The sequence below is a fragment of the Manis javanica genome, chromosome 3, assembly GCF_040802235.1.
Source record: "Manis javanica isolate MJ-LG chromosome 3, MJ_LKY, whole genome shotgun sequence".
Classification (NCBI taxonomy): domain Eukaryota; kingdom Metazoa; phylum Chordata; class Mammalia; order Pholidota; family Manidae; genus Manis; species Manis javanica.
In genome coordinates, this window is record NC_133158.1 from 161,379,210 (window position 1) to 161,402,442 (window position 23,233).

Here is a 23,233-nt window from a genome sequence, read left to right on the forward strand (position 1 = left end):
ACTTGTACCCCTTTTTTTTTTCCTTTTCCTCTTATTTTTAATGTTCTTAATATTGTATAGAAACATTCTTCAAAAACATGTTTAAGGATTACGGTATCCTTAACATAAATATAGCACAAAACTTGCTTAACTATTTCTCTAATGTTATTTTAGCCATTTCCAAGTTTGCCCTCTTCACCCAGCAAGCTGAGTAAGTGGTATTTCCTGTTTCTGTCTGGAATTTCTCCCCAACCTGCGAGTCTGGCTCCCTTGATTCTTCCTTCAAGTCCAAGCTAACGCATCCATTCTGAGACCCCCGTCCGCAGACCCTTTCTGTACCCTCATGTGTCTGTCAGTCCATTTCCCATGCCGCTCTGCACCCGCCTGTTTTTATGTCTGGCTTCTCCTCCAGACCCAGTGCTCTCTGAAGGCACGGTGTGTTTGGTGTTCCTGTGTGTACCTCAGCCTCCAGCTGAGTGCCCTGAGCTAGCAGGCTCTCGGCTCCATGAACACTTGAGTGACTGCTAAGCCATGTGTCTCAAGTGCCTTTCCGTGGAGTCCTGCATGTTACACTGAAAGGTCAGAGCCTACAAACACTTCAAAGATTCTCGTTCCTGCATCACTGTGGTCAGATCAGCTCTGAGTGTTATCCGTTTTGGCATTTTACTAATTTGGTAAGCAAGAGGATAATATTTTTTAACATCTGATAATTACTGGACATTGAACTCTCCGAAGAAATGACCATGGACAGCGTGGGGCAGTCCTTCTGCTCAGAACCCTTATTTCTCAGCAGAGGGTAACAGGCTCCTGGCCCCAGTGTCCTGGTCATGATGACTGCCTTTGGAATTTTACCTGCTAAGCTGTCTGTCTGCTGGGTCCGGCCGAGGCCAGTCAGCAGGCTGGATGTGGTGTTAAGAAGCCTGTGGGTTCTGGAACAGTGCTAGACAGAATTTCCAATTGGCAAAGCAATTGTTTTCCTTAAAGCACTTTTAGCAGGGTAATTTTAAACAGAAGAGTGGGCAGATTTAAAATTAGTTTTCATGGTTAAATGTTTGTCTCCCAAGAACAGAGAGAAGGAACAAAAGGCTGTGCTTCTTCAGGAGAAAAGTGAGTGAAGTGAGGGGCCATTTGCTGGCAGAGGAGGAACCACTAACCAGGCACCCACAGAGCAGGCGCCTGAGCCCAGGGGGCCTCCCTGGAAGGCCATCCCTGCAGGACACTCGGGAGGCTGGCTGTGAGCGTGGGGAGGACCTTGGCAGCACACGTCCCGCTCGGCAGGTGTGTGTGTAAGAATGCCGTTTGGAGCACAGAGGAGCCACAGGGCTTTTTTTCTTTCCCTAGCGAAGAGGGTGTGTGTCTTTGTGTGTGTACATGTGATTCTACGATGGTGTCTGTGTAGTTCTGGGTGTGTGTACATGTGTCCTTGAACGTGTACTTGAATGTGTCTCCATGTAAGTCTGTATGTGTGTGTGTCTGCGTCTCTCTCTCGTGTGTTTGCACATGGCTGCCCCGCGGGAGGAGCACTCATCCTGTGAGAGGGAGTGGGCAGCGTTTACCTAGTGACAGGCAGGCCCTGCGAGTGGAGCCCTGTGGTCTGCTGCCCCCCGAGACTCTGGTGGCCAAAGCCCCCACCCAGCCCCTGCCCCCCCAGCCCTGCTGGGATGCACTGTTGCTTTGGTTCATTTCCTCACTGCTATGGAATCATTTTTCCTAAAAGTGTTTAAGAAATAAACTAGAGAGGAAGCCCTGATGTGGGCCTCTGTTAGCCTGAAATCTAGCTTACACTTGATTTTTCTATACAATCTGCCTCTCTTCTCTAAGCTCTCATTACCCCCATTCCTGTGACAGTGTCTGGAAACACTGTCATTAAAATATTAGCCCACTTTGCCTGGCCGACTTTGGCCCAGGTGCACCAACAACAGCTGGGTGCGAGCACAGTTAGGCTGAGGCCCACCTATTTAAGCTTCCCCGAGGGATAGAAGAGAGGAGAAGCAGACCTTTGGGATCCTGGTGACTTGACCAAGAGCCCTGGCAACTTTGGGATTTCCCAGGCCTGCTTTGGGGAAATGCTCACACCAGTAATAGGTCAGTCAGGACAGTGTTCCCGTTTCTGTGGGGATGAACCTTACTAGGGTTCTGGATTTGTCTTCACTTAGTATAGAGTCAGATCCGTTATCTCTTAAAAGCGCTCTGAGCAGCACAGGCAGGAACAACCTCACTTCCCCTGGTCAGGAGAAATCTGAGGCCTCTGGAAGGGGTCAGCCTGGCCCCGGCCCCCTTGCCTCCTGGCTACAGAGAGCATCCACAGGGTTGGGGGCGGCGGGGAGGGGGCACCTCTTAAGGGCGAGGGCCGGGCCCAGAGCCAGGCGGAAGCCGGACACTGCGTTATTCACCTACTGGCTCTTACCTCGCCTTGCTGTTTGTGGCGCAGAAGATACTCCCTTTGTAAAACTTGAGGTCCATAGGCTGCTGGTAAGAATTTGACAAAGCAGTGCTCTTTCCAGAGTGACAGCTGGCAGCACAGGCTGTGACCTGGGAGCCCCAGTCAGGAAGCCGGGGGGCAGAGGACCCGCCTTCTACGGGCCCGAGCGGGTCGTCCAGGCTGCAGAGCTGAGCCCGCGCGCCCATTCCCCCCTACCCTCCGTTCCCACGATTACAGTGACTGGGGGAGTGGGAAGTGGGGTGCGGGTTTCCAGGCCCCACCCCAGGCCTCCTGAATCAAAGTCTCTGAGGGCCCTGCCCAAGAATCCACGTTTTAATGAGCTCTCCGGGTGGTGGTTTGTGCAGGCAGTGCGAGAACTGCCCGAGTCTGGTCCTGGGCATTGCCGGGTGATGTAGGTCTCTGCCCCTCGCTGGTTCGGAGACTCCCAGAGGCTCCCAGCCTTCTGGGAATTGGAACAAAAGCTCAGTGGCCTTAGAACTCAGTCGGAGAGTGAGCCGCCTGTCTTCCTTTTCTGCCTTCCCATTGTTTACTCAGTAAGGGGAGACGCCGATGGAGTCCCTCCGCCATGCCTCACTGTGGGCCGTCCCCTTGGGGCAGTTTCACAGGGGCGCCTTGCAGGGGCGCCGATCCCCCACCTCTCAGTCACCAGGGGCCAGGGAGACAACACTCTACGGTGGTCTTCCCCCTTTGGCCTCAACCGCTTCGGCTGTTATCCTCTCCTCATTTTCTATTCCCCCCTCGCAGCAGTCTCCCAAAGCGCAGAGATCCGGGCACCAGGAGACCCAGTAGAGACTCTGCGTCTGTCAGAATCGGACATGTCGCCTCGGTGACCTGTTCTTGGCAGGTCCTGAGGGCAAAGGCATCAGAGGGTCTGCACCCCAAGGTCTGTACAACTGCCAAGAGCGGCCCCCACTTCTGGGGCATTGACTCTGGGCTGGGAGAGCCACTGGGCATGTCACACACATTGTCTCGTGTGCTCTCCTCAGGAACTCTGTGAGGCTGGCTGTGTTATACCCATCTTGTGGATGAGAAAACTGAGGCTTGCAGAGGTGAAATTTTAAATGCACAAGGAATAGTCAGAAAAACATTTTAAAAATGTACTTCACATGCTGGCATTTCAGGCGGAGAAGCGGGAGGAAAAAACAGCTTAGAAAAAGATTTGATGGCTGGGCTCAAATCTCAGGTAGGTGAGAACTGGGTTTTTTTTCATCTGGGTGATGTTGGCAAGTTCTAAGAGTCCCTAAGCCTCTCCTCATCTATAAAATGGAGATAATTGTAGCTCTGCTATCCACCTTATAGAGCATAAGGATCAAACGAAGGTGTCTGTGGAATGCCCTTTGTTAGCTGTAAAGTGTGGTCTCCCACTGAGGACTCACGTCCCATGTGGGAATTCTCTGCTAAATTGGACTTTCTGTAGAAGGAGTAAACAAAGTGGTGTGTAAGGTTTTCTTAAGAGGAGTGAGTAGGGTAGAAAAGTAGACTTTGTGATAAGACAGACCTGGATCTGGGGCTCAGCTCTGGCACCTCACAGCTGGTGATTGTAAGTAAACTCTGAGCCTTAGTTTCTTTATCCATAAAATGGGGCTAATAAGGGATTAAAGTGAGTTTTAAATGATGTGAGATATCATGAATTCAAAAAGGTTGAAAATTGAATAGAAAAAGATGTAGCTGGGCAACTCAAACAAAAGAGAGCTGAAGTAGCAATTTTCATATTTGACAAGATAGAAGGTAACTCAATTATAAAGACAAGGATGTTAAATGCTCATCAAAGGAGCAATAATTAACAAAGTAATATAATAATCATGGACACATATGTAATGTAAAATATAAACTTGAAATATAAACTAACAACTGACAAAACTGCATAGAGAAGCATATAAGTCAACAGTTGGGCTTGGAAATTTTAATACATTCCTTTCTGAAAATGGCAAATCAAGTAGGCAGAATAAACAAGAATAAAGAACATTCAAAGGACATGATTAATAACTTGATCATACATGGAACAGTCGCAGAAATTAATCACATGCCAGGCCACAAAGGAATTATCAGTATATTCCAATAAATTGCCATCCCACAGACTGTTCAGACTATAAAGAAATGAAATTAGGAAACAGCCGTAGCTATAGAAATCTCATGTCTACATATTCTAAAATATTACTATTTGAAACACCACTATCTAATAGGCAGACATAGTGGAGATTACCAAAAAATGGCTAAATAATGAAAATGCTGTCAAAAACTGTAGGGGAATTTATAACTTTGAATTTATTTATTGTAAAATAAGAAAAGTTGAAAACAATTCAACTCAGAGTTTGACTCTAGGAATATAAAAGCAGCAGATTTAGATCAAAGAAATAAGGAAGGAAATAATATAAGAATGATGATGAACAAAATTTTCAAAGTAAAGGTAAAAGGGGAAGAAAATTATTAACAGCTAAAGTTCTGTGAAAAGATTAATACAATAGGCAAACCTTTGTCAGGTTTGATTGTGGGGGAAAAATATGAAGAACAAAATATGGAATGAAAAGGGCAAAAATAACTACAGATATAGCAGATGAATAACAAAATATTATAAACAACTATAAATCAATACATTTGAAAACCCAGGTAAACTAGATACATTTCTAGAAAAACTTAAGTGCCAAAATTACCACAGTAGACCTTGAGTACATCATTAACCACCAAGGAAAGAAAGGTAATTTACCACCCAAAAAGCCTCAGGATAAGATGGCTTTATAGGTAAGATATAAGAAACTTCATTGATCAGATAATTCCTGTACTTACAAGTTGCTTCAGAAAATGGGATAAGGAAAGGTGTCCCACTTGTACGATTTGTTGTTAAGACATACCAAAACCAGATATGAACTGCACAAAGAAAAAACTGTAGGTATATCACTTTGAATCATGAGTATATAAAACCTAAATGAAATATCAAGCTAATTACATATATTACTTCAAGCGGACTTTATCCCAGGTACTAGACGTGGTTCTGTTTTAGAAACGTCACTGAAGTTGACCACATTAATGGGAAAGAAAGAACGTGATTATCTCAGTGGATTGGAGAACATACTGAATAGAGTTCAATACCCATTTAATGAAAGCTCTTGGAAGTTTAGGAATTGAAAAAGAACTTCCTTAATCTGACAAAAGGTGTCTTCCAAAAATCTGCAGAAACATCATGCCTAGAGGAGAAACTTCTGTTTGAGGACAGGAACATGCTAGAGGTACGTGTTACCACCACTGCCAGCATAGTACAGGAGGTCCTGGCCACTGTAGGCAAGCAAGAAAACAAGGATAAGGATGGAGAGCAAAAAGACAAAACTGCTACTATTTGGAGATTATGAATGCATATAAATAACCTATGGGAATTAATGAACAATTAGAACTAATAACAAATTTTATCAGAGTTGCCCGGAAATGAAATACCATTTCTAGTAACTGCAAAACCCACAAAGTGACCTAACAAAAGATGCGCAGGACTTTTATCATAAAGACTTAAAAGTTCCTAAAGGTGAATACAACCAAATGGGAATAAATGAAGGGAAATACTCTTGGAAGCAAAAATTAATATTGTAAAGACATCAGTTCTCCCACAGATTAATGTATAAATTCAAAAATATAACAATCAAAATCTCAGGAGCATCTCTTTTTTTTGAAGATTGACAGGGTGATTCTAAAATTCATATGGAAGTATAAATACCTACTGTCATCTTGATGAGTTTGAAAAAGAAAAAAGGGGAATCACTCTACCCCAGGTCCTTTTGCTAAGCCACAGTGACAGAAACAGTGTGCTACTCAACACAGGAATAGGCAACCAGACCACGCATTCAATGCCAAGTCCAGAAACACACCAAAATACACGTGAGAGTGTGATAGGTGAGGGAAGATGCTTCATGAGGTAGGAGGAAGATGGACTGTGAATGTGATACTAGAAAATGGTCTTAATGGGAGTGTGGAGAGAAATGAAATTATATGCCTATCTCACTGCTATAAAACATACCAGACAGACTGAAGACCTAAAATGCGAAAGCTAAAATACAAAGGCAATAGATTAAAAACATAATAATTTCATGCATTTGGGAAAGATCCAAAAAATACTGATTACAATGGAAGAAGAGACTAATTTTCATCAAACTGAGGAAGGGCTGTGTTTGAGTAGCTGCTCTGAAAGTGACCATGTCTCTGGTTTCATTCCCTGGTCCAGGGCTTGTCAGGGGCAGTCACGGGGCTGAGGTCCCAAGTCAGCAGGCTCCTGGCCCTTGTACTGGGGAGTTGTGACAGGTGCTGAGGTTCGGTTCGCAGGAGGCCCAGGGTGCCTGAGGCAGAATAGGGTGCTTTGATTAATCTGTTTTCTTGGTTTGAATTGCTGCTGTCCTCAGAGGGTTCAGACTCACTCTCTGGAGGAATCTCTTGGTGAGGAGCCTCCAACACAAGCGTGTTGGCTAGGGCAGACCATGAGAACTGAATCAGCCCAGGCATTAACGGTACTATCCTCACTGGTAGGGTGAGTTGGGGGCAGTCTAATGCCGGGGGGTGAACTGGTCACTGATTCTGCACAACCAGCTCTGCCTGGACTCCAGAGTCATGTCAGGAGCCCATTAAACCGGAAGGCCCCACCTCATTCACTCTGATTCAGAAGGTGTGAGGCAGCTCAGGAATCTGTCCAGGGTCCCGCAGATCAGAACTTCTCAGCTCCCAGGGATGCAGGATGAACTGGGCTGCTGAGGGGTGTGCATCTAGTGTGTGCACACCTTGGCAGGATGGGAAGCACAGTGGTTGGGATGGAAGGAGGAGAGCAAGGGGCCCACCAGCAGACGTGCGCAGAAGAGGAGCAGAGGCACATGAGGGCCCAGCTGTAACCAAACTGTCCATTGTGGGGGTTGCCCTTCCCCTGCCTGTGCTGGAATGGTCCGTTAATCACCTGCTTCCTTCCCTAGCCTTTGAGGGAGCTCTTTGAGGGCAAGAACCTTGCATTCATTCATATAGTCAGTCATTCATTCCACAAATATTTACTAAGACATTCATATGGCAGGAACAGGCGCTGATAGGGAACAAGCTGCATCAGCCCAGCAGAGCTTCCAGGAAAACTGGCTGGCAATACGTCCCATGAGGCTCAGAAGCCCTGGGCTCCTCTGACCTCTCAAAGCCACTGAAAACTGCTCCTAAGAAAATTAAATTGCTCTGTACCCTCCTTTGGGAATGCACTCCTCCTGGGCATGTGGTCTAGGCCAAGGCCTGTGTTTGGACCTTCAGGGCATCCAAAACTAGCCAGGGCCTGGTTCTTGGTGGGTGTACACTGGTGTGCATGCCCATCCTCAGGCTTCGGGCAGTGAGCCTTCTGAGCCCCCAGCTGGAAGGGCAGGCCCTTTATTGACCTTAGGAGGTTCTAAGCAAACCACGAATCTGATCCCAGGTTGGCCTCGTGCTCAGGTGACCTGGGCATGGCTACAGTGATGGCCAGGACTGACATTTTACTGATAGTGCTTTGTGCCAGACACCTGGCATATCCTCTCCCCTCTGTCTCTCCCAGAAAAACTTGGGGAGGAGGATAAGTCCAGTAGACATATTCAGAGGCTCTGACTCTTGGGAGGAGAGGGTTCAGCACGCCTAGCATCAGGTCATACAAAGGTTAGCTAACAGGAGTGCCACTTTATCTTGCCCCCTCCCTCTCCAGCCCCCAGCCAGGGGCTGTGGGAGGACTCCCCCAGCAGGCACAGTGGCCTGGAACTGTGACCTGGAGGAGCTCTGCTACATGACTCCAGGACCTGGCCTCAGGGGCCTCCTTGCTGGGGTGGGGTGAGGCGTGGGTGGGAGCTGAGGAGGGGCGCCTCTGCACCCCAAGTGCCAATGAAAACAACACGATGCCCTTCTGACCTTCCATACTGGTAATAGCTACATCTGTAATCAGAGCGATCATAATACATTAAGTGAAAGAAGATTACAAAAAAGCACTTAGGACCGCAATTTCTACTACACACACTTGTTTCTGGAAGAAACTGGAGAGCAATGCATCAACCTGTTGGCGGTTATCACTGGACGTCCTTCCCTCATAAAATGTTTCCTTTTACTTAGCTACAATTTCTAATTTGTATACAGAAGCTATGATTACTTGTGTCTTTAACAGGAACGGAATTTGCAAGCTCTGAGTGTCACCAAGTTGGGGGCTGCGCCCGTTCCCGGGTGGGCGGGGCCTATTTGCACAAGCAAAGGGGTGGGCGCCAGCCCCGCCCTCCCACCTGCCCGCTGGGGTGTGGGGCGGTGGAAGGATGAGGCGGGGAGGAGGATGGGGGTCGGTCTCCCCAGAGCCGCCGTGTGCGGCGCTTCGGAGCCACGCGCGTCGGTGCGCGGGCCGAGCGTGGCCCGCCCGCGGAGGGTGCGCGCCGGTGGGTGGGGAGGGGGCGGCCGGCTGAGTCTCCCGGGCCGGCGCGGAGTGGGGGCGCTCCCGGGAGGGAACGGAATCCTACCGGCGTAGCCTGGCCGCCTGCCTGGTTCCCAGGAGGGCTGGGCGGGGTCTGACCCCCCCTCGGGGCTTCTGTTCCTTAGATCCACTTTCCGGACGTGGAGCGGGTCGAGTGGGCCAACAAGGTAAGGCAGGGGCGGCTGGAAGGCGGCGGCGCGGCGCGTGGACGAAGGCTGCCCTGGCAGCAAGGGCCCATGAGGGGCAGACAGAGATGCCCCGTGGCCTCTGGAGTGGTGGCCTGCCTGCCTCTCTCCCTTCCCGTCCTCAGGGTTCTTATCACCAATGAGTTTCTTCTTTTCTTTTAAAAAAATGCCTTTAATTGCAAAATTAATGCATGGCCCCAGCAGAAAAGTTAAGAAAATACAGATTAGTATAGAGGAAAATGCAGCCTGCCTGGCCCACCAGGCAATGCGTAGTGCTTTCTAGGGAGGCGCAGGCACTATCTGACAACTGCTGGATTTCTCCTGGTTCCCAGCTCAGATCTGCCACTACTGGCTGTACGGCTCCTGCCGGTTGCATAACTCAAGAGCTGGTTCCCTCTTCTGGCAATGGGAATAATTATGGTCCCGGCCTCGTGTGATCGTGTGAGGATTCATGAGGTAATTAATGCACCACAGTGCCTGGCACGTTGTGAGCGCTTGGGCACGCTGTCGTCATCGTATGTCCGCCTGTAGGTCACGCAGGGGAACTCCCTGTGGGCCGTGGTGCCAAATGCCCCAGGGAGAGACTGGACTCTGTGACCCCAGGTCTGGCCTCTCTTACAAGTGAGGAAGCAGAGTCCAAACCCCACCTGTGAAGACTCCTCCATGCCCCCTCAGGTCTCCTGACTTAAGACTGTTCTGGATAGAGGCTTAGCCCATAGCAGAAACGACTTAGGTTAGGCATATGAAAGGACTTGCTGATGGTTTCTGATCTGAGTTTGCTATTCTCATGTTACCAGAAATGTCATTGCCAGGGGGGTCAAAAAATGTCCCCAACCTCTGGGTGAAACTTGGAGGATGTAGGTTGCTACTTTAAGAGGAGTGACTGATTTCTGTGGGTCAGCACAGGGCCCAGGACCTCTGGGACAAACCTGTGCCGTACCCCCGAAGTTCAGTTCTTGTGCACGCATCAGCTGGTTCCTGGCCCCCACACACACACGCCCATCGTCCCAGCGCTGACACACGGAGGCCCACACAAGGGCGTGGACATATGACCATGGGGTTGAGGCTTCAGCCCTCAGCTCAGGTCACAGATGGCAAAGCAGCTGTGCAGATGAACCACACGCCAGGGAATGAAGTGTGTCCCCCTGAGCTGTGTATTCCAGAGGCACTTGGCAGATGATAAACCCGCAAGACAGGACCAGCCCCTAGAGAGGCCCCTGAGAGAAACTGGGGCAACGAAGCCCTGAAACCTCACTCCTCCTGGTTCCTCCGATCATGTGTTGGGGAAGAGTGAGGTGCATCTTTACACTAAGACCCAAGTCTGCGAGAGGGAAGAGGGAGAAGCCTCTGGCCCAGACAGACCCTATCAGCTAGCCGCTCCTCCCTCCATGCCTCTCTCTGATCACTATCTCCTGCCACCCTCCTCCCCAGGTCCCACGCTTGGGTGTCAGACCAGCGCCAAGAGTCATTCTGCTGCAGAAATCAGCTGAAGGCTGCCTTTTCTGATTGCTAGAAAAAATTAAGTCCACAGGAAACTATTTAAGTTTCTCTTCTGTTATGTTTTTTTCTTAAACTACTGGCACCCACTTCCTGTTTACATGACAATGTCACGTCAGATAGCTTATGTTTTAGTGCAGAACTGAAGGGCTATCATAATATTAAGCTAGTGAATGACTATTCCATGGTGCTCTGCAAAATGGCACCAAGTCTCTGTTAGACGGGTCCAAGAGTGAGAACCACTGCTACAGTTGTCCAGTGTCTGGTGGAAAGGTGTGTGGGTCGATGGGCACGAGGGTGGGGAGGCAGGCAGATGGCACTGTGCTGGAGAGGCCAGGGGCCCCGACCCCAGGGCCAGGTGGTCCTGGGTAGCTGTGGGTCTGGGGCAGGGGCACAGATCTGACTACCGAGGGTCTCTTCTTGTCCCTACAGATCATCTCCCAGACATGGCCCTACCTGAGCATGATCATGGAAAACAAGGTCCGGGAGAAACTTGAGCCTAAGATACGGGAGAAGAGCTCCCACCTGAGGACCTTTGCCTTCACCAAGCTCTACTTTGGTCAGAAGGTTGGTGGACTTGCTGTGCGGTGTTGCCTCTGTCCCCAGCCCCCACCTGCACCTCCCAGCCTCTAGGCCTCAGGGCAGACCCCTCATCCAGAGTCCTGCCACCACCCTCTCAGCAGGTCCTAAGGAAGCCTGGCTCAGAGAGAGCAAAGAGAGGTGGGAAATAATTCCACTTTTCTTAAGCAAAATTTTGAAAACATGCTCTGCAGTATAAGCCAGCTGGAGCCAAAGATGTGCAGGTCACACTCCCTACCCTCAGGTGGGAAGAACACACTCTCATGGTATGAGATAGTGCCTCAGAGCAGCATGTAACTCTCCGCTAACTGGATTCTGGCAATCAAGCCAATCGATGTGCAAGGCCACACTAGTTCCACGAGGAGAATAAGTGACCTATGATAAAAGAAGCTTGTGTGTAACCTATCTGACATCATGTCCCTACTCTAGACTGAGTTTCCTATTCCACCCTCTTGATCCACTCCACCTGCCCCCAAGGGCACCATTGATGTAAGTCTTATCTTGATCATCTGAAAATGCAAATGCATCCCCTGGCAGAGGACCATTGTGAAGATGGTAAGTCAGAGGCACTGGCTTCTGGTCTGTCCTGGAACAAGCAGGTGTCAGGATGCAGGCCAGCCTGTGGAGAGCTGTCTGCTCACCCTGGGGCATGTGCCTGGCTCTGAGCTGGGGGTGGACCAGGCATGCCTCAGCCCTGAAAACTGGTTTGTATTCCTCTGCCTCTGCCAGGACTAGCTTGTCCCAGTGTCTGCTGGTCCATTTGTTCATTCCCTGGTTCATTCACAAATGATTTAGTGAGCACGGCTGTGTGGGAGGCACCGTGGACAGGAGGGTGTGGCTGTGCCCCTGCCTTCAGGAAGGTCACTGTCCTGTTGCGGAGGCAGTCACATAAACTGTGGATGACAACATGGCGGTGTATGCGCTATAGTGAAGGAATGCATGAATTCAAGAGTGGGGGAGTAGTCAGGGAAGACTTCCCAGATGGCATGATGGCTCAGCTGGCATTTGAGGATTTCATTACCCTGAGAGCGCAGACGGCTGTGTCTGAAGCAGACCCTGCTCAGCCGGGCCGCTTGCCCGGTAATAATGCCTGTGGGATGTGCTGCTGCTAGAAAGTCATCCCTTGCCAGCAGTAGAATCAGGCCTAGAGGTGGCTAATCCTAAGGGATGATTTTTACTATGTCAGGAGAACCCAGGGGCCCAGCAGGCTGACCAGATGCTCCAGCCCTGCAGAAATACCTGACTCCTGCTCCTGGCATTCAAAGCCCTTTAATGTCTGGCTCCTCCCACCCAGCCCCACCTTGGATCTCCCATCCCCCTTCCTTCCTCCCCTCTCCATTGGTTGGGGGATCATGAGGACTTCTCAGTGACCTTCCTGGGCTCCGCCAGGACTCAGTGCACTCAGTTTCCTTCACATCCCATGAGTGTCTGGCTCCTAATTCCTGTGCCCATGCCCAGGTCTGCTCTTGCCATGATGACCTTGAGCCAGTGACTTAACCTCTTGGAGCTCCAGTGTCCTCATCTGTAAAAAGAAAGGACCCACTTCTAAGGGTGGTTGTGAAGTGTGACTAAAAGGCCTGGCCTCAGGGCCACTCTGCTCGGCTGTGTGAGCAGTGCTCTGAGTAGGACACTGGCCGAGAGAGGGCCAGTGGGGGCCAATGTCTAGCCCTGTGCCCTCACCTAACAGTGAGCCCTGGGCCAGGGCTGTCCCGCCTGGCACAGAGCAGCTGCTGTTGGTGGTCACCCCCTCTCTGTGCTGTGGGCTTCCAGGCAGCAGCCTTCCCAGGACCCAGCTCTGTCCTCAGTGCCCAGGAGCAGGCTGCAGGGGAGTCAGTGGCAGTGCCCCACACCCCAGGCTGCCCCTAGCTTTTCTGGGTCTAGTGGCCCTGGAAGCCAAGGCAGAGCCAGGCGCTGTGCAGTCTGCAGCTTCTGTAATTCTGGGGTCCCCTTTAAAGAAAAAGAATCTAAAACTTAAAATGTAAAATTAGGATAAAAATGAATATTAAAGATGAGAAAGAATGAGAAACAAATCACAGCAAGCTATACATTTTAAAAGCTGATAGATCACACATATCACCAACTCTGGAAAAACTATAAAATAATTTTAATTAACTGCTTGACATGTCCCTATAATGTTTATTTTCCCTGCAATTTTGACTCCCCACTCTTCAATAACATTTTCATGTGACATTTGTAAGTATCACTTTCTGTGGAGAGAGTAGAAAGCTAATAGGATCTGTCTTCTAGTATGGTTGATTGAATTACTTTCTCCAAAATTTTATTAGGAAAAATTTTGAACACACACAAAAATTGAGAGAATTATGCAGTGAACCAACTGGAATACACCACTGTTAACCTTTTGCTGCTTTTGCTTTTGTACATATCCATGCATCTAGCCTTTTGGCATCTTTTTTTAAATGCATATCACCCCTAACCACTTGAGCATGCATATCACTAACTCAAACTCAATTGAAGTTTATATTTTTATTCTGGATAAATAATAACCAGATCCCACTCCAGTGCCATCCGACACAAGAAGAGTCTGGGCAGAGAGGGGGAGAAAAAGTACCTCAGAGCTCAGCCCTCAGGCCCACAAGCTGGGGACGAGGGTCAGATCCAATCCTCCAGGGACCCTGCCCTCTCCCCTGCTGTTAGGGAGCCAACTCCCCATCTACCACAACCCTTTAAATGCCTTCTCCTCCAGGAAGCCTTCATTAACAACCCCCACCAACCCCGCAGTGGGTTGGGAAGTGTTCCTGATGTCCCCATAGGTTGCACTCATGCCCCCTCCATTGTCCCCTCTGCCAAGCTATGAGCCCCTGAGGGCAGGCTCACCCATCTTGCCTGGCACAGAGTAGGTATTCAGTAAATATCTGTGGTAGGAGAGAGAACGAAGGTGCACATTCTTGGAAGGGAAGTGTCAGGGTGCCCAGGACAGATGGGCTGCACAGTGGAGTTCGGTGCTTGTGTCTCAGCCCAGGAGTGCAGGGGTCAGGTCGTTGGGGACAAAGCCCAGTGCTGGGTGGGGGAGCTGGTAGTTGTCCCCCACTGTAAAACCCCTGCTGACCAGCCCTCTGGCATCTCTTGCAGTGCCCCAGGATCAACGGTGTCAAGGCACACACTGACAAGCACAACCGGAGACGGGTGGTGCTGGACCTGCAGATATGGTGAGTCCTCCTGCCTGGGGGCCAGGCGCAGTGTGCAGGGGAACACTGTGGGAGCGGCCAGTGTAAAGGAGGGTAGCACATACACTCACAGCACACAAACCCCCTGTCCCTGTGGGGCGTGGAGGAGTATCAGGAGAATGGATGGTCGCTCTCTGACCCCTCAGCCTGGACCTGGCTTCTCCCATCACACCAGTAGCCAGCATGCTCTGGGCACCAAGGCCTAGGCAGCAGAGCTTTCTTGGAGGCCAGGGCCAGGTCACCTGGAGGGCCAGACCAGCTGCTCCTGGGAGGAGGGAGCAAGAGGAAGCCCAGGGAGCTCCAAGCACAAGCTAGGAGAGGCCAGCAGGAGAGCTGGCTCTGTGGCTCTTCAGGACCTAGAGGATGCAAAGACACAGGAATACTAGTTCAGTGGGTTGGGCATGGACATCCCTTTGGAGTGAGGTTCATAATAGGCTAGAGTAGGAGAGAAGGGAGATTGAATCCAGGAAGTCTTCCTGGAGGTGGTGAGATTTAAATTGTGCATTAAGGGACCAAGGTTCAACTCCCAAGTTCCAGAATGCTGCCATTCCTTTCCAGTGTCTCATATTTCCTGCTTCTGGTCTAGAGGCTGGCACTGAGAGCACCCTGGGAAAACAAGTCAGCTCGGAAACACCCATCCTCCTTTGGGGGCTGGTCTCAGGTGTGATGGATACTGGGCACTCCTTGCCCCAAGGCTCTGCCAGAAGATCATATGAATAGTTGGGGCACATCAAGGTCAGCTGACCCAGTTTCCTAGTCGGCTCAGGCAGGCCCTGGAGGGCCTAGGTCACCCTTCCCGCCTTCCCAGGGTCGCTGTGATATCGGGCTCCTCTGCCTGTGCCCCCACCTCCTCTTCCCCTTAGTCTTTCCCTTCAGGCCTTCAGCAGGGTCTCCTGAACTTTGCCCTCAAGGATACCCATTGTGGGCTCCCTGTGCCCACCACTTGGCAAGAGCCACCAGCTGGACTCAGTCTCCTGAGACGTCGTTACCTGTGCCCACCTCCACTGCCCCAGCAACCACCTGGGTGCAGGGCTAGATGTCCCCAGGGAAGAGACCCGGGCAGAGACAGGGCAGGGGCCCAGCGATGGCAGAGGGGTGAGCAGTGTTCACCAAGAGCCCTTCACATCTGGGGGTATCATGGGGCACGGTGGTGCCCAGTCACTGCCGTCATGGGCAGGGGGGAGATGGGACATTGGGTGCAGGGGGTCGGGGTCAGTGTGTGCACAGAGTGGAGAAAGGCTGAGGGTCATAGGAAGGTCGTATCAGGGTCAGGCAGCTCCGGGTGGGTTTCTGACCTCCCTGGGTGGCTGACCTGCCCCTCCTCCCCGCCTTCTCTCCCCCTGCCCACTTCAGCTACATCGGGGACTGTGAGATCAGCGTGGAGCTGCAGAAGGTGCAGGCTGGTGTGAACGGGATCCAGGTAGGTGGGGCCAGTGGTTCTACCCTTGCTTCCTGCCCCTGGGGTCGGGGACAGGGCAGGAGGGAGCAGGCTCATGCTGCCAAAAGGGGTAATGATGCCGTACACAGTGGGGCTCCAGGCCCGAGGTCACAAAGCCAGAATTGGGGGGCTGGGCTTCACCAACCCACTGCTCGGCCTGAGAGACTTGGGCTGCCCGGGGAAGGGCGTGGTTCTGTTTACAGACTGATGTGGTGCCAGTGCTTGGCACCGAGTGGATTGAGGAGGTGGAAATGTCTTGTGGCAGGAGGAGAGGCGCTGAGTTAGAGCCAGAAAGTGCTCCTGGGTCCCTGCAGGCTGAGCCGGTCTGAAATGTGAGCCTGGCTGTGTGCACCCTCTGGCCAGCTCACCAGCAGAGGGCAATAGGAACAGCTCACGGCCCCTGGGTAGCCAGGAAAAGGGTGGCGGTGTGTGCAGGTTTCTGCACCCCAAGTGTGGACCCTGCTGTGACAGCAGGTTGCTCTTACATTTGGGAGAGGCATGGGCCCTAATGAGACAGTAGTGGCTCAGCTGAAGGGAGAGGCGAGAAGGGAGGCTGAGGTCCCTCACGGGGACCTCTGTGCCATTCCAGCTACAGGGCACACTTCGGATCATCCTGGAGCCCCTCCTGGTGGACAAGCCCTTTGTGGGAGCCGTGACCATGTTCTTCCTTCAAAAGCCAGTGAGTCCCAGGGGCAAGAGGCAGGCCGGCCACTCCCTGTGGTAAGCACTCATCTCCTGGGCCCCAGGCACTGGGCTTGACCCAAGAATGGACACTGCCTAAGCCACCTGGACCTGGCCACTGCACACCCCTTGTCTCACGGAATCGAAGGCAGCCTGAGGAGCTCGACACTGCTCTCCCCAAGAGCAGGGAACAGCTCGGAAGTGGCTCACAGGCCACACCAGTGGTCTGAGTGGGGAGGGGTCTGTACCTCAGAGGCTCTGAAGCGAGGCCAGCCTGTGGCCGTGTGTGGTGGCCCACTCCTGTGGTGGCCCTGGCAGGGAAGCCGCAGACCTGGGAGGGGCCCTCACAGCCTGACACCCCTGCAGAGGGCTCCCCCAGCAGGCTGGGTTCTCCGTGCAGGTGTCTGGCAGCGGGTTCTCAGCCCTGTGCTTCTGGCTCCTTGCAGCCTAATAGCCTCCCTCTGCCCCTGCAGCACCTGCAGATCAACTGGACAGGCCTGACCAACCTGCTGGATGCACCAGGCATCAGGTAGATGCTCAGGAGTAGCGGATAGTAAGCAAGGGGCCCTCAGGGCTGTGCAGTCAGTGACCGGAGCTGCCCAGTGGCTTGCCCTCCCTCCCGGCTCTCTGTGAGAGGACTGGGGTAGGCACCAAGCCCTGCCCCCTGCAGGTGTGTTTGGAGGGGGAGTGGAAACCTAACAGTGCTGGCTGGCCTCTGTGAGCAGGCACTGTGCCCAGCACACTTGTGTGCACGCACATTGTGTGTGAGCAGGGGCAGGGTGCTCTGGTCAGATGATATGTCCCATTGGAGGCCATGAGGGCTCATGGGACAGCACAGGCTCGGGAGCCAAACCAGGCTCCTGAACTCTTGTCACTTAGCACCTGTGTGACTGTGGACAAATTATTTCACCTCTCGGCTCCTCCTCAATAACGGGGGAGCCTGGTTCTTCGATGACAGGTCCCTGGGAGAACACGTGTGTGCGTAGGGCCCAGAGGGTGTGGGCACCTGAGTGTCTTCCTTTTGTCTGCATGCCACCCCCTCCTGACCCAGGTGTGGGGTGAGAAGCCCACATGGCCTCCCCTGACCTCTGTCGCACACAGGCATGGGAGAGGGCGGCTGTCACAGCAGAGGCCGCTGAGGAGGAGCTGGCCTGGGAAGTCCCACCTTCCTGGGACCAGGGAGGGGGCTGTGCTCAGAGCCCGGAGGGAGGGACAGCTGGTGCAGCCAGGACAAGCCCTGGCCAGCTTGCCAGGCTCAAGCAGCCATGCCTGCCCGCAGGGAGAACCCCTCACTCAGGTACTGAGGACATTCCCGCTGATCTTGGTCCCCCGGATGCAGAGAATCCAGTCATGCGTTTTTTTCATTGAAAAAGTACTCAGCACCTGCTGTGTGGCAGTTGTCCTAGGCTATGTTCCTGTCCTTCTCTGGGGAGATGGAGTTGGGCAGTAAACAGAATTTTGATGGGACAAATATCAGGGAGTGGAAGGACTACAAGGGAAAACCCTTGCCCAGCATTTACTGTGCCCTAGGCTCTGTTTGCAGCACTTCACACACACTGGCTCATCTTCATAATAGCCCTAGGAGGTAGGCATCATTATCCTTATTTTTAGAGATGAGGAAACTGAGGTCCAGAGAGGATGGCAACTTACCCAAGGTCACACAGCCCATGGGTGGAGGAGCCAAGATTCTAACACAAGTTCCAGGCTGTCACTCTTAGCTACCAGGCTGTGGTGCCTCAGAGAAGAGCAAAGCAGGACCTGGTCAGTGGCTGTCAGAATATATGCCCCCAGCCAGGCAGGCCAGGGTCAGGGCTGCGCTCTCCTGGGCAGGGCCCAGCCCACCAAACTCTGCTCCAGGGGCTGGGCGGGGCATGCAGCCTGGGGGAGGTAGGGCCACCCCTCCACCGCCAGTCATGCCTGCTGTCCCCAGCGATGCATCAGACGGCCTGCTGGAGGACCTCATCGCCACCTACCTGGTGCTGCCCAACCGTGTGACTGTGCCGGTGAAGAAGGGGCTGGACGTGACCAGCCTGCGCTTCCCTCTGCCCTGTGTGAGTACCACAGTGACCACAGAGGCTGGGCCTCGTGTTGGGGGACAGGCAGGCTAGAGAACAGAACGCATTATCAGATGGCAACCCTTATTTCCTCCCTGGGAGGGCCTGGTGCCCCCATTTTATAGGGCAAAGACTGAGTCTTGGGAAGGCTGAATGACTGCCCCAAAGTCACCCACCTGGGGAGGAGCAAAGCCCAGATGGCATTCCTTGCTGGATCCTGGTCCCACTGTGCAGGCTGGGTTGGGGACTGTGGGCAGCCACCGCCACCCCCAGAAGCTCTAGGAGCCTCCCTTCCTCCCTTCAGGGACGTGAGGCCCCCCTGACCCCATCACTCGGTGGGAAGAACCCTTGCCGTCTGCTGGAAGGAGAATGCTCCCGATGTGGGCTCTTCTGGGGGCTCAGCTCCGCTGCACGCTCCATCCTGGGCGTGGCACAGGAGGCCCCCAAGCACAGCTACGTGGCCTCCCCAGAGAAGGTGGCCTGGCTGTGGCCCAGAGCCCTTCAGGGCTGGAAGTCAGGGCCTCAGCACGGGGGAAAATGCCCATTTCCCCATCAGCACCTGCGAGGCATCGGCCTACTCAGGCTATGAAGGGTGTGGCCTGGGCCAGCCGGGGAGGAAGAACCTATGTCATCTCAGCCTTCCCATGTCATACCACTACATGACTGGCAGCCTTAGAATAAAGACACAACACTGTTACTTACATCATAACCACTGAAAACACTGTCCTTAGGATAAATGCCACTCAAGATGTTCTGTCTAGTTGTGACCATTTAAACTCATTTGGAATAGTTCCTCTCTGTGTGTTTGTGAGAACGGGCCATGGATATTTGCATTGATTCCATTCCATTTAATATTTTTAGGATTTAATTTTTACCTGCTTTTTACAATCATGTAAAATATTTGCATACTTCCAGTCCAGTGTTAAAAAACAAATTTTATTTTAAGGAGTCTGACATAATCTCCACCTTCCCCCTACAAATAGTGGTTTATCCTTCCACTGTTTTCCATTATTTGTCTTCTAATATGAGCAGGTGCATACATGTGGTTGTGCGTACAGCTCTGATTATAGTCAGAGTCTCCCTTTCTTTGAGGGATGGCAGGACGCCACAGTTTTCCCCACCTAGCCTGTCTGACTTCATATGGTATGAGGAACACTTTATATTTTTGCCAATATGCCTTTAGGGCTAGAAGTGGGATTGCTGGGTCAGAAAGTAAACGCAGGGTACAGAGAAGGGGAATGTAGGAGGAGAGCACCTCAGGTGGCCTGGTTGCTGGCACAGCAGGAACTGACTGCCCTTGAATAGGCCACTCCCATGGCAGGCTGGAGGCAGGGAAGGTCTGGAAGGCCAGGAATGTGGGTGGGCGTCACACTGCCGCAGATAGAGCCCCGGGCCCTGCCATCATGTGCGGTGTGGTCTTGGCCAGGAGCCTGCCGACTCTGGTTTGTCTCCCTGTCCAGACTACGAGAGGGTGAGATCGGGCTGGGGCACGTTTGATGGTTTCAGCTCTGATGCTGTGGGACTTGTGGGCTGGCACAGCTCAGGAAGCAGCTGTGAGCACCGGGCTGGGGCGTTTTCCAGGGAGTCATCAGAGTCCACTTGCTGGAGGCAGAGAAGTTGGCCCAGAAGGACAGCTTTCTGGGGATCCAGGGCAAGTCAGACCCCTACGCCAAGGTGAGCATTGGCCTGCAGAATTTCCGGAGCAGGACCGTCTCCAAGAACCTGAACCCCACCTGGAATGAGGTGTTTGAGGTGAGGGTCTCCTGGGCCACTCTTGGCTGCTCTTGATGCCCTCCAGGGTCCATTCTGGGTTGTGCTGGGCCCCGAGAAGGAAAGGCCTTGCCCTCATGGGTCTCACATACCGTACCCATGGGCCACAGGAGTGGACCTGGAGGACAGGCATGCTGCTCTGAGTGATCCCTACTCCCTTACCCACAAGGCTTCTAGAGGTGGGCTGTGGTGGCCCTGTAGCAGGACAGCTTCTCCCCAAATTCCTACCTCCCTGACCCAGCAGAGTCAGCTCTGTCAGAAGTCTCAAATCAGAGTAGAAAAGAGAACCTCAGAGGAAGTTCTGCCCCAGTCCTCTTGGTGTCCCCTGCCAGTGCTGGGCACCAGGAGCCTGAAGTTCTTTAAGTTCAGCCGCAATCTTCATGTGAAATGCTCTGGAAGCTGCCAGTCCCAGACAGAACACAGTGGCCATTGTCCCTGAGCCCCACCTGCCATGGGCTTGCCCTGTCCTCCCCACCCTGCTGGGGAGGGTGTCACTCCCTTCCAGCTGGAGTTCTCCAAGCACTGAGGCCAGAACCTCCCCAGGCCTCCAAGCTGGCAGGTGGCAAGGCTGGAATCTGGGCCCCGCTTGGGTCATGCCTGAGGTCAGCTTCATTGGCTGTTATGGCCTGCAGGCTGTCACTTCTTTCCTTCCAGTTCATAGTGTATGAAGTCCCTGGGCAGGACCTGGAGGTGGACCTGTATGACGAGGACCCTGACAAGGATGACTTCCTGGGCAGGTGAGGGGAGGGCCCAGCTGGGCCTGGGGCCCTTGCTTCCATCACTCAGTGACCTCACCGGTCACTCTGACATGGTGACTGTCAGGCACGCTGCCCCATCGTTCCACATTCTTACCACAAGCCTCCTTCCTAAATGTCTCCTGAGTGCCCAGCCCTGAGCTGAGCCCTGGGGTACAGGGAGGATCCCGAGGTTTGTGTCCCATGGGCTCTGCTTTCTGCACTCCTGATAATGTACCCAGAGTTCCCACTTGGAGCAGGGGGCATGGGTGGCCAGGTTCCCAGTGCCAAGGAGCCCTGGCCACTCGCTTTGGGGCAGAACACAGAAACTCAGGGCTGTGGGAGGACTGAAATGGCCGGGCTGGGCTGGCTATCAAACCTTCAAACTTGCCCATCTTTTGGCCCAGCTCTCCCTCTTCCAGGAGGTGTAAAATAAAAGCATTACTCCTGAAATATTTATTGCACAACCATCTGTGGTGGCAAAACGAAAAAGCTGAAAATAACATGAATATCCAGCCTCAGAGGACACTGAATGTTTGAATATATTTGCTGTTGCCAAACTACAGAATATCCTACAGCTTCTACAAACGAGTAGATCTGTGTGTAGGACCTGGACGGTGTCCGTTACGTATTTGTAAGTCGGAGAAAGCAGTTCGGAGTGACCTGTGCAGTTTGATTCATCTTTCCAGGGAGGACTCTTGCTACGTATGTTTGTATGACTGCAGAGAAAAGCTTGGAAGCAGACTATTCACACTGCTCATCTCAGAGGCTGGGGCTAGGAAGTGGAAGAGAGTTTTACCGAAATCTTCATATTTCTATATTGTTTTGCTTGTTTCCATGAACATGTAATTTTACAAAGCAGAAAAAAAACGAAGTGGGAGGGGTATAATCTGATGGCCTAAGAAACAGCTCACTACCAGATGTTGCTTATCATTTTTATTTTTCATCTGAATGACAAAAGTTCCAAGTTTTGTAAAATTGCAGTTTAGAAGTGTTTGTGATTCGTGTTTTATGTAACTGATTTCAAGCCTAGTTAGAGCTCAGGCACATTTCTCACAGTTACACAGAATTAATGTTCCCCTGGCTGTCAGGATCTTCCATTTGGGATGGGGTCAGGGTAGGTGGGAGGCACACTGTGAATGTGGCTGTTACCTCCTCTCACACACACTTGCCAATCATACTTGGAGAGCACCTGGGGCAGTTTTGGAAATGGGGGGGCATTAGGGGTTGTCACAATGGCTCTGGGAGGTGGTATCACTGGCCTTTAGAGAGCACAGGACAGGGAAGCTCAGTTCCTGCAGTGCCCAGGCAGCTTTGTACAGTGAGGAAGCACCCCACCCAGATGCCAACAGCACGTCACTGCGGAGTCCAGAGCCACGGCCCAGCCCACCTTGCCACCTGTTCCTCTCGGGGCTCGCCTGCCGCGCAGGGCAGCATGCCCACAGCCCTGATGGGTAGACAGCCCTTCCTTTGCTTGAGCTCAGAGTGGTCTCCCACTGGTTCCTTGGGGTGAATAAGATCCTCTGCCTTGAGGGCCCCACTCAAATAACTGAAAGTAGATTCCAGGGCGGGCCTCTGCCTCCCACCTCCTCGTTGCAGAGCTGATCCCCACTCCCTGTGCATTCCAGCCTGCAGATCTGCCTCGGGGATGTCATGACGAACAGAGCGGTGGATGAGGTAGAGTGGGTGCCTGCAACCCCCTCCCGGTGGACATCACTGTTTCCATCCCACAGTGTAGCACCTCTGCCTGTCCCTCAAGCCCAGGGCCCACTGCCTAGGCTGGCTCACCTTTTCCCTGAAGCCCCTATTAGGGCTCCACCAGGTCCCAGAACTGAGCGTCCTGAAGGGGTCACTGGCCCTGCCCTCTCCCTGAGCCTTTCTCCCCATGCAGTGGTTTGTCCTGAATGACACAACCAGTGGGCGGCTGCACCTGCGCCTGGAGTGGCTTTCACTAATCACTGACCCGGACGCTGTGGCTGAGGTGAGGGGGCTGTCCGGGCCTCCCAGCAGAAAGCAGGGGAGAACTTGTGGCAGGCCTGGCCCATGGGCGGGCTGTGCATGTGGAGGGAGGGAGGGGGAACTTGCGGTCCTCTGGCGAGTCCTCCCGGAGAACATGCCCCTCAACCCTCATCTCCTCCTGAGGCAGCTCCTGATTTCTCAGCAGACAGCCTCTGAGTATCTCCGCCGTCTTCAGGGATGATGGGACCCTTGCAAGCCTGTCAGCCTAGCTCATGGGGGCAGTCCACCCTGTGTCTGACTTGAATCAGATA

General features: G+C 52.5%; 1 protein-coding gene across 9 annotated transcripts in view; it reads left to right on the plus strand.

The window, feature by feature from the left end:
• Positions 1-23,233, plus strand: part of ESYT3 (extended synaptotagmin 3) — a 57,773-nt gene that overhangs the window by 13,584 nt on the left and 20,956 nt on the right. For 5 of the 9 annotated variants that reach the window (XM_036991844.2, XM_073232252.1, XM_073232250.1 and 2 more), the window contains exons 2-12: positions 8,966-9,007; positions 10,955-11,089; positions 14,192-14,268; positions 15,640-15,706; positions 16,314-16,403; positions 16,879-16,934; positions 18,336-18,456; positions 20,041-20,211; positions 20,884-20,966; positions 22,592-22,640; positions 22,855-22,944. In XM_036991844.2, coding sequence (XP_036847739.1) covers positions 8,966-9,007; positions 10,955-11,089; positions 14,192-14,268; positions 15,640-15,706; positions 16,314-16,403; positions 16,879-16,934; positions 18,336-18,456; positions 20,041-20,211; positions 20,884-20,966; positions 22,592-22,640; positions 22,855-22,944 — 981 coding nt within the window. Of the gene's footprint in view, positions 1-8,965; positions 9,008-10,954; positions 11,090-14,191; positions 14,269-15,639; positions 15,707-16,313; positions 16,445-16,878; positions 16,935-18,335; positions 18,457-20,040; positions 20,212-20,883; positions 20,967-22,591; positions 22,641-22,854; positions 22,945-23,233 lie in introns of all 9 variants that reach the window. The other 4 variants (XM_036991841.2, XM_036991840.2, XM_036991843.2 and 1 more) reach the window with 4 other exon arrangements.